Raw genomic sequence first — 10,951 nt, 5'->3', positions numbered from 1 at the left:
CGGACTGTTCTTTTATTCGGACTAATTTGCGTTCCCTTCAGGTCCCCTAAACAACGGTCGGCTACTGTATATGCCTCCCAAGTGCTGGCAATACGTATTTTGCCGCACGTTAAAATAGTATACGTACCAGACAGAACCGATGACCACTCGAAAATTTCACAAATGAAGGATACAAGATTTCAGTGAAGTATTTATTCATCAGAAAATAGGCAGGCAAGTGTGCTAAAGCGAAATACCTTCAAAAATTATGCTGCAAAAAATGAAAGCTTTAGCACATCATTCAAGATAGAGTCGTTCAGGGGGAATATCCAGCCTTCAAGGAAGACCGTCGTGTGCCCACAGACTCATGACGTCTGTACCACGCGTTTTTAAGGCAATGCGCTCTTTCATCTGGGTGACTTGCTCTGGGGAAAAGTGGTTCTTCCAGTCCCCAACAATACCTTTGCGGGTGCGGTCTCCCAGCACCCGTTTTTCCACTACCTCGCCTTGTACCTCTCCAGTTGTATGTTCCGCTTCCTGATTTGCTGTTTCCTGCAGCTTCTGCAGCTTGCTTGACCAACTATTATAGTCAGCATTGCGGCTTTTCATTTTCTGAAAGCTACTTAGGTCTAGTACGGCATCCAACGCCTGAGGGTTTTGCCGTAAGTGGTCACCACAGCGTTTCTGGTCCAGAAAGTCAGCGATGTCTAGTATTTTACCCGAAGTGTCTCGCTTAAGCGACTCATAAGTAAGAATTAGGACGTTGCCATCATGGCGGTGTTTGTACCACGAAAGCAGATGGTCAAAGTAGTCCCCGAAAGGAACGTTCCCACGCAAGAACATGTTTACGAAGTGGCAGAACGTGGCCTCTTGGAGGTTGCTGAATGGGCGAGATTTGACGAAATAGAAATACGACACGCAGCAGTCGTATGGGTTTCGAGTGATGAAGATGTATTTTGCTTTCGTTGAGAACGGCTGCAAGTGAAACGGTAGGTGGGTCTTGATAGCCAATGGTGGTTTTCCCAATTCAGCACCCTCGATCATAGCGAATTCCATAGAAGGTATTGCTCTTTGTCGTTCTTCCATTGTAGGAACCTCGGTGATTCCACTGTTGAAAATGCCGTACAGGATGTGCTGCATCCACATGCTGCCGCATTTTGGGTAGCTGACAAGGAAGACGTCGCCATCCCGGGGCTGGTAGGAGGATGTGTACTGCATGTACCGCTCGGTGAAAGTAGGACCAAGCTGAAGTTGTTTGACGGCATTTTGAATGGACATTTTTGAGCCATCTTGATCTCGAACCTGCGGTTAAAGTAGGCACCATTTACATTCAGCTTAGCGGTACCGGGACAGAATCCGCGAAGCATTGTACACGTCATTCGTGATAACGCTCTCTGAACAAGGAGTATGTAGGCCCATTAGTCAGTTTCGTCTAGACGTTACTGAATGGAGTGTCACTGAGCTTCTTTCTTGTAAAGAATAAGCCTTGTCATCCTGCTTTTCACGCATTATAAGACTAGGATCAGCAGCAGCTCCTGGATTACGTCGGTAATAAGCTTCAGAGGATAATTGTTTTGCAAAGTGAGATTCACGGGACAAGATCCCGATTATGAGTAATAGAGCGAGCAGCGTTTCTTTAGCGCTCGAGACTATTGTGGTTCAGTGCTTTTTACCTCTATGTGAACTATTACATTTGTTCTGTATATTTCCTGGCGTTAGTAACGAAGCAAGAACTGAAGCCTGATCGTTCCAATTTTTCGGGCAGAATATGCTGAGGTGTAAATAGGAGAATTGGTCTTTCAAGATTTGTGGTGTTTCTTTAGGAAAATGTCTTGAAATGTGTCCGGGATTTTGTACCAACCAGGTTCAAAATATTTTGAGGCGCGAACCCATGAATGACAAGAGAAATAGTGCGACTGAATCGGAAAGCAAAAACGTTAACAGAAAAGTGTCGCAAATGTCCATCAGTAAATAACATTTAAGAGATAACAGCCACGCGCCTACTAGTTAGTAGCAGTATCAAAACTTTGGAAGACCACTATCAGGGTGTAACTTTGAAGTATTCTATGATATCCTTCCATAAAAGCTTTTTCGGCATTTTTTCCTAAAGAAAACAAGGCCTTCCACTTTCTTAATCAGCGGCGAAATATTCACGAACTAGTTTGTGATTTCCCAGTCTTACAATAAATTCCTTATTTCGGTTTTTACTGAATAAGACGACAGCTTACCACACTTCGCTTGTTTTGAAAATGTGAGTTTTTTCACTATAATTATAGTACCTCAGCCGGGCATACTGTCATTACTTCTCAATTTAGATTCCAAGAAATCTTGTAGTTTAAAGCCACTTCTAACGCATTCCTAGTTAGATACGCGAAATGGTGCTCAAAGTACCTCTTCTTTATGTACCAAAAGTTTTTGCGCTGAGAACAAGTTCCAGAATATTGGAAGTACGGAAAAGTTATCCAAGTACCTAAAACAAATGACTCGTCCAAGATTGTACTATGCAGGGAAATCTCTATACTATGCACTTAAACAAAAGCCCTAGAGAATATTAACTTTAGGCATGTGATAAATTTTTTTGAAGGAAACAAGTTTAATGATTCTCGCGAACACGACTTTCGAAAGGGGTTTTTCTACTACAACAAAGTTACTTGAAACGGTACATCATGTTGAGGTAATACCAGATAACCAAAGTCAAATTGACACTATTTTATTAGATTTCGTAAAGGCTTTTGTCCGTGTGAGCCACCACAATTTACTCATCAAGCTTAAATCAATTTTCGAAAGTGCCGAAGTCGTGTATGGATATAATCGTGTCTTTGTTCTTGAAGCTAAATCGTATACTGAAAATATCTGCTCCCGTCCCCAGACTGGTGGATCTGGCATACCTCAAGGATCATTCCTCGGACCACTACCGTTATTAATTTTTAATGGTATTCTCCAAGATATACCAGGAAATATTCGACTTTTTGCAAACGACTGCATACTCTACCAGGAAATAACAACCAGTGCAGTCTAAGTTAGTCATTAGCAAAAAAATGAATTACGATATATATTGCCAAATAAAGGTTAAAGCAGACAAAAACTGTAGTGATGACATTAAAAAGAAAGCACCACCTTTTGCCTTTTTTGTATTCCATTGACCGGTCTCTATCATACGTCAAAGTTATAAATATCTGGTCGTCATATCTACTACCGATCAGAGCTGTAACGAGTAAGTCATGCACGTCCAGAAGAAGGCCATGCGGAAATTATGGTACCTAAACTGGTCATTGAGAAGGTCAACGCCTAAAATATATTTGATGGCTTACAAAATGTGCATTACGCCGATTCCCGAGTACGCGTGTGTCGTTTGGGACCCGTATACGAAACGTAACATCGCCAAACTTTGAAATGTCCAATGTAAAGCAGCATGATTTATTCATAACAGAGCTGGACAACGTCGCCTAGTACCCTTTAGCGAAGTGATAACGTAGACAGTCTCCAACTTAGGCGATATCGTGAGCGGTATAAATAGATGTATTTGTGGTGCCATGGCAAAATACAAACCAGTAAAGATGAGTATACTGAACATGTTACTCGGTGATTCACACGTGGGCAACATTTAAAAAAGATAACGGAATTCTCACGTTGAAAAGAGTCTTTTAAACATTCGTTCTCCGCACATACTACCCGCCAATAGAATAAACTGCATGCGGAAATTGTAGAGCGCGATAATGGAAAATCATTTATGTCCGCAGTCAATAATCACAAGCAGTCCGACATTCTTCCTCTGTCTGTGTAGTTTTAAGGGTGCGCCTGTTTATATGCTTTTTTCAGTGGTTCATTCTAAATGATTTGTATTTTAGTTTTCTACTTGTTGCTTCCCTGTCTTATCTGCGTGGTCCTTTGATGCTATACCGTGCGACAAAGTTGTCACCTTTGACTTTTCCCGTTCTTTCGTTATTTATTGCTGTTTTATTTTGCCACGAGAACAAAATGTGTTGCTTTCTTCTATGTGCGCTATTTAGCTCAGTTGTATAAAACTACTCTGGTTTCCCCTTTTCTGTATCGAATATATTTTTCGCTCCTGCCTAGGGCTTCTTACGTGAAGCTAGCAATACCCTGTAAATAAATATCAGAAAATAAAATATAAATAAAAGTAAAATATAAAAACAAACAAATAAATAAATAAATAAAATATAGATAAATATATAAATAAATAAAAAAAACAAATTAACAAAAAACAAATAAGAGCGCTGCCACCGGCCTTTTGGTATAAAAGGCCTTAGGGGGTTAATATACAACTCTTTTAGTTTTAGTTGCCCCGGTCATTGTGGGTGGATAACTAATATTTCGGCTCTCTTCCGAAACAACACCAAAATAAGGCCGCAGTCAGAGGAGCTGGCTCTAGCTTGTCTTTCAACACCGCTCTCCCGACCAGCTTTCGTGGCGGTTATTTAAATTGTCACTCAAAATTGTTTAATAAAAGGCATGAAGTTTTGTTTTTTATTCACTTGTCACATCTACTCATTTTAAGAGAATATGAGTTGTACCGAATGTGGCGCATCTAAGAGGTTTTAAACAGGGATAGATATTTAAATCTCATAGCAGTTTGCGATTATTTTTGTTCAGAAGTCCCCGGAAGTAAAGTTTATATGTGTATGTTTGCTTATTACTTACATTATAAGAAACGTGCTGCAAGCCTTTCAATAGATGCGATGCTTCCTTTTTTTGTGGGGAGCTTCAACGTACAGTGCCTGCTTTGAGACGATGTGTTGCGTGCCATTACAGTAACATGGGTATTCATTATAAAAACCTCAAACAGAAGTGGTACCCGCAAGAGCAAACTCTGCATTAGGAGGTATGCCATCAGTGTAAGGTTTGCCTAGAGGACCCCGCTGGTCGACCATACATCTTGTGTGGGCTTCTAAGAAATTGACCGTTGCAAAGTGCTGCAGAATTTAGGGTAAACGGGTCGAGGGTTCTACTGGTTATGGTGAAGTGGTTGGTTTTATTCACATCATTTTGCATACTGCTCTTTGAAGGGAAGCTCGGTGTTACATTGCGCAATATACACCGCCATCTTCAATACTGCAGTATGAAACTTTCCTAGTTTTTCTTGGGGATTTCGGAAACTACTCACGGCATTTGTGCTGGCTTCCTCATTTGCTTGGTGTTGCGTTTGGTTGGTGGACGAATCCGTTGCAGCCATCACCAAGAGTCTCTGTTGATGAAAGTAATGAAGTATATATTTGGCGAGCCAGTCGGCATATGTTTTCACAAAGTGTCTGAATAACAGGGGCGGCGTTAGGTGAAGTTTGTAAGTTTATTGCTCTGATGAAGCAAAACAAAACTCCAAAATTTCGTTAAATCTTGAAGACGCCTTCGCACGTGGGTACAGTTGGCTGTAACATTTTTTAACTTCTGAGGCAGTTTCCCATCAAGCGGCGACAAAGACGTTAATACAACTCCATTACGCGTATTAAACGTTATTAGAAACTTCTGGAAGAAATTATGTAGGATCCAAAAATTGTATACGCAGGATTAAGGATACAAATATACATTGAATAAAACGACAGGAAAAGGGGGCTGCTGCACTGGCCCAAAACAGACGGAGAGAAAGGAAAGATAAAAAAATACACGAAGAACGGTAGATTTAGATTTTCGAACATTTCATTCTTATCACATGGAGCGCGCTTTCATGCTTTCTTCACGTAGTCTTAAAAAGAGAGAAAGCAAGAGTAAAACGAATTCAGTTTACGGCGTCTGGTAGTTGAAAACTTTGGGGTGTTCGTGAAACACGTGTAGCATACGTACATTTTGGAGTGCGCCGTAGTAGCGCTAAGTGAGACGCAAGGCTTTGGTTAAATAACAAGTCTTTTCTGATAATTTCATTATGTCTAAGCCTTATATATTGATAGGTTAAAGAATACAGGTCAAAATTCGAAAGCCGTTAAGCTAAGGTAATTTTTTCCTGGAGTTGTTTTGCGAATAAGAATAGACAAGAAACTTTCACTGCAGTACACGAATAAAAAGTCCAGACTAGGAAACTCAATACGTTTCTTTCGCCCTGTTTTTATAAATAAAATATTGTTCTATGATGGTAATGTATTGAGACATTTTTCTTTATTGTAATTTATATTCTTTCAAAGAATATTTACGTGTAACCCTACATGGTACTGTGAAAAGTATTCTTCACAATTTGATGAATGAATGATGAAAAAAAGAGAAAATATGGCCGCATACCTGCTGCTTAGCTTTAACCATCGTCGACAGATGATATGCTTCTTCATACGCTGGCACGACACTGCTTCTACTGTATAACCCGCCCACCTCTCACGCTGATCCCCTCCTTCCTCTGTCTTCAAATGATAAACGCGATGCATGTTCACCATATTTTAATGACCTTTCTCGCATTCGCATTGCCAGCTGGCCATGCGTTTGGACCTTTCGGTATTGTAGCCTGGCCCTAGTACAACATATCCCGGTTTGAGCGGAGTGTTTGTGGTATTTTGGGGTAAAATATTGCTTTAAAAACCCTTTAAACATTTTACAAAATTCTAAATGCTTAGTGAATGGGAAAGTACCTGAGCCAACGGTTACTTTTCTTGGCCTCTCAGATAACTTGGAAACTTGCCAAAACAAATTTTCTCTTCCCCGCGCTTGGCATTCTTCGACCGATAGAATTACGTGAACGCAGCGGTGTATCGGTGATTGGCCGGCTTCTCTTAATATGCAGTAATAAACGCATTCGACAGCCTCTTTAAAAAGGGAGCCATATTGGGCCTTCTCTTGTTCTTCATTTTCACAGAAATATGTCGGCGGCCATTTAAAGGTCTGCTTTTCGTCTCTAGGGTGGCGAGATCAAAGTATTCCGAAGGCTTGAGTACACCGATGACCGCATTGTCCTGAAGCAAGACGTATCCTGATTTTCTAAATGGTGCCCAGAAAAACGACTACATATTAACTTTATAAAAAATTATCATGTCCTATATCAGAAAAACCATCCATACTTTCTCTCGCTACAGTATTGAGAGCGGTACCCTGTGCAGAGTTGATATGATAAAGGACAAAGTAGTTTTTTTTTGACAGATAGTTAACTATCTCTCCTCACATCCCTCAACTTACTCGACGGGGTTTGATTATAGGCGCTGTATCCAGGTTTTCTCCAGACCGACGGCCTCGTCGTTCATTTCCAATACTCCTGAGGCCAATTTGTATTCCCTAACTGGAATATGGTCTCTTTCGTACGAAATGTAACATGTAAATATAATTCTTAAGGAATAGAACGTGCACAGACCGCATTTCTGTCAATTATTTTACATCGTTTTTTTTTAGCCTTTCCCAATGACTGTTTTTTTAGGTTCCAGGCGAACCCGATCAGCCCTTATTTTCCTAACAAAATTGATTCATGTTATGAAGTGCTTGCATAAATCAGTTTTTGTGTTACGCAAAATGCAGCAAGGTTTACCTACCCTATAAATACATCTAGAGCGCTGAGCAAACGGATCTCCACTTCAAAGACTTCTGCCTCCACATAACTATCATTTCTATAAACTTGATATTTTTACCGTCCTTTCCAGTTTTCCGTCAGGTTGCTAGCAGTGCCACACATATTTAAGTTTTGCTCTACTCTTTTGTTCCTTTATCTTCCTCATATATGCGTGAATTACTCATAGCCTGTTCTTACTTATTCGTATATTTTGTTGATTCTGTGGCCGTAAATTTTTATGTACTTACGACTTGCTCTTGTAGGATACTCAACTTAGTTCGCAGTTCTTTAGGTGCCCAGGGAGGGCACAGTAACCTATTTTTCTAGAATTTGTATGTTCTTTTATTACTATTTAAAAATAAATAATATGAATCTAGAAGCTTCCCATTACATTCGTGTAGTAGAGACATTCCTCTTTCCTCATACGTTGCCATGTTGCTATTATCATTAGAAGATGTCTTTTGCAGTGGACCAGGCATTACAGTCTGTCTTGTTTGTGTAAGGTTGGTTTACAGAATATTTATTTTTAATGTTTCTGTAGTTTTCCAGGTTTTGTTTTTTTTCTCTTTAGCCTTACTTACTGCTCGTTTATTTGTCAGCTGTGTATATATGCCAAACATGCCTTTTTTTCCGTATCAGTGCTCCAGCACTAAGGTTTTGGCTGTTGCTGGGAACATTGTAATCATTGATTGTTTTTTTATTTATTTATTTATTTATTGAAGATTGATTGATTGATTGATTGATTGATTGATTCATTGATTGATTGATTGATTGATTGATTGATTGATTGATTGATTTATTTATTTATTGATTGATTTATTTATTTATTGATTGATTGATTGATTGATTGATTGATTGATTGATTGATTGATTGATTGATTGATTGATTGATTGATTGATTGATTGATTGATTGATTGATTGATTGATTGATTATAATATACCACTTTGCGAGGTTTACACTCAGTTTGATGAAAGTGGGTAGTACAATTCCCGCTTCGTGGAAGGCAGGTTGTTCTCCTCTTCCGGATTCTGAGCACCCTGCATACGTGTCGTTTTGAATGTATTATCTAATATTGGTCTGTTTAAAGAAAACCATTTTAAAATCAAATTCAGTTTTACCGCAAACTATACCAAAATTGTTTTTGCAGTATTACGCTTACGAACTCCGACCATACGCCGCAATATTTCTATTTGCTAGAACACAGGGTCGCGATTCCTGGCCGCGGCGGCAGCTTTTCTGATGGAGGCAAAAAGCAAAAACGCCCGTGTGTAGGAGATATGGGCGCACGTTTAAGATCCCCAAGCGGTAAAACTTAATTCGGAGCCCTCCACAACGGCGCGCCTAAACGTCTGCGCTGCGTGGGCGCGTTAAACCCTGCAATAAATCATTTCCATTTGCTAACTGTGAGTGAAACATATCTGGATTCCGTAAAAATTTGATGCTAATAATATTATTAATGTTCCTGCCATTTCAGTTAAAGTTCAATGCGTAAAAAACCGCTAACTGATTGTTCGGGTATTATATTTCGAATACAAATGAAAACACTTATTGATTTTCTGAAAAAAATAAAAGGCTTGAGAGCCAACGTTACCTTTAGTCTGGAGCGAGCTCCCCAGGCCGATGTCACTTGGGAAAGACTAGTGACCACCTGTAGCTCGCCGAGCTGCTATTTATATTGTAGGTACACCTGCCGAGCGATAACAGAGACAACCGGATACACTAAAAGTCGGCACTTTGGGGGAAACAAAACGAGAAACATCGCAGCTTTGGAGTACCGCAGGCATGCGTGTTATATTACGGCCGTGCAAAAGCCGCCTTGCGCTGCAATAAACTACAAAGTTAATGATAGTTTGATGAAGCCTTCTAAGAAAGGCTTTGTGCAAGTTTGGATGGATTGCCTAAACCTAGTTCCAAAAATGGAAATCGAAAAGTATTTAGCATATCATGTCTTAATCCCGCAAACCGTTAAGCTTTTATGTGTGGGGAAGCACAAAAAGCCGGCCCGTGCGCCAGAAACTGGAAGATTTATCGAAGTTATACGGAGGGTAAATAGCGTCAGCCCTTCTGGTTCTCGACCAAAATAGGGAGTGGCATGGACAGATGTATGCTGGCTTTGCTTGCAATACACATCACCACACCAACTGTCGCGACAATACACTCGTCCCGTCTCTTCTTGGGTGCATGACAAAGCTGAATATTTACACTGCAGAATAATATGTCGAAAACCGCAACCCTGCTACAAGAGCGCACATCTCACAGCGGGGCTTTCGCATAATGAAACCACCGTCACACTCTTGACTAATAGACAAGGAGCTGGCCAATGAGATTCCTACACCTATCGTTCGCCAACAGCTTCGTACGAACTCTAAAAACAGCCCGCTACCTTTTGATTTAAAGAATGTCTTAATACGTTTTCCGATATCCTCGACCATTTCAGACAACATCTTGCCTGTTTTCTAGCCCCGTATTCATCGCTCTGTCCAAGGCATGAAGTTTTCCTGAGGAAGCTTCAAATGCCATCATTCGCCGGCCCACATCTCGCGCCCATCAGATATCATGGGTAATATAAAAACATCATTCCTCACTCTAAGGGAAAACGGCATTACGCAGAGGAAGTTGCATTATCCTTCAAAACAAATTAATGTTCCAAGATTATGAGATTGCCGTCACCAACCCAGCTCCCCTCATGCAAGAGTCCCTCGCCCTGTTGGCCCAAAACATTGAGGTCCAAATACATGGGACGCTGCGCTGCGCAGATGAGTGAATTGATTTGATTTTAGGGTTTAACGTGCCGACGCAACGCAGGCGATGAGGCGCGCCGTAGTGGAGGGCTCCGGATTAATTTTGACCACCTGGGGATCTTTAACGTGCGCCGAAATCTCGTACACACGGGCGTTTTTGCTTTTCGCCTCCATCAGAAAAGCGGCCGCCGCGGCCGGGAATCGAACCCGCGACCTCGTGCTCAGATGAGTGAATTCATACCTCAGTGGTGCAATCGCCAAAAATTTTGGCTAAAATGTTTTCGCTATCATTGCTAGTAGCGTCACATCACTAGAGACCGGATTTTAGGCAAATGCCTATTTTTTTCCTTGCGTTCCTATCGCCCCATTTCGATATATGAGCACGAACACGAGGTCAACGATGGCTTTTATGGTGGTTTTATAGTGCCTAGAAATGCATATTTTGGGTGTTGGTGCCTAAACTCCGATAAATGCCTATAAATGCCTTTTTTTCTCAAATTGGTGCCTAAATGAGCACTTTGTAGCGTCAAGGTTTGCTTTAGAGTGGAATTTTGAGCGCGCCGAGTCAGTTGAATAAAACGTCAATAGAATCTCACCTTGTTTTTCAAGTACGTTTTGGTGGTATGACACGCGTAGCAGCACGGCGCTCAAGTGCAGTTATACTATCAAATAGGACGCAGCAGGGGTGTTCGAGCGCTTCTCTGCGGAAGTTAGAATGTTTATTGATGCTTATCGTATTTATTTGTCTTCTGTTA

The 10,951-nt window shown here is 40.8% G+C and overlaps 1 protein-coding gene across 1 annotated transcript; it reads right to left on the bottom strand.

Annotated features, from left to right (window-relative positions):
• Positions 1–214: 214 nt before the first annotated feature.
• On the bottom strand, positions 215–9,104 carry LOC144141371 (amine sulfotransferase-like). Its single transcript, XM_077672961.1, has 3 exons — positions 9,047–9,104; positions 5,105–5,185; positions 215–1,281 (listed from the first exon to the last, which is right to left on the bottom strand). Exons 2-3 carry the CDS (start codon positions 5,171–5,173, stop codon positions 316–318), a joined length of 1,035 nt encoding a protein of 344 aa, XP_077529087.1. The 5' UTR covers positions 5,174–5,185; positions 9,047–9,104; the 3' UTR covers positions 215–315.
• Between the last annotated feature and the right edge of the window lie 1,847 nt (positions 9,105–10,951).

Source organism: Haemaphysalis longicornis, unplaced genomic scaffold, assembly GCF_048455015.1.
Source record: "Haemaphysalis longicornis isolate Haplotype H1 unplaced genomic scaffold, Haemaphysalis longicornis Haplotype H1 scaffold_6, whole genome shotgun sequence".
NCBI classification, from domain to species: Eukaryota; Metazoa; Arthropoda; class Arachnida; order Ixodida; family Ixodidae; genus Haemaphysalis; species Haemaphysalis longicornis.
This window is presented reverse-complemented; position numbering and strand designations above follow the sequence as displayed.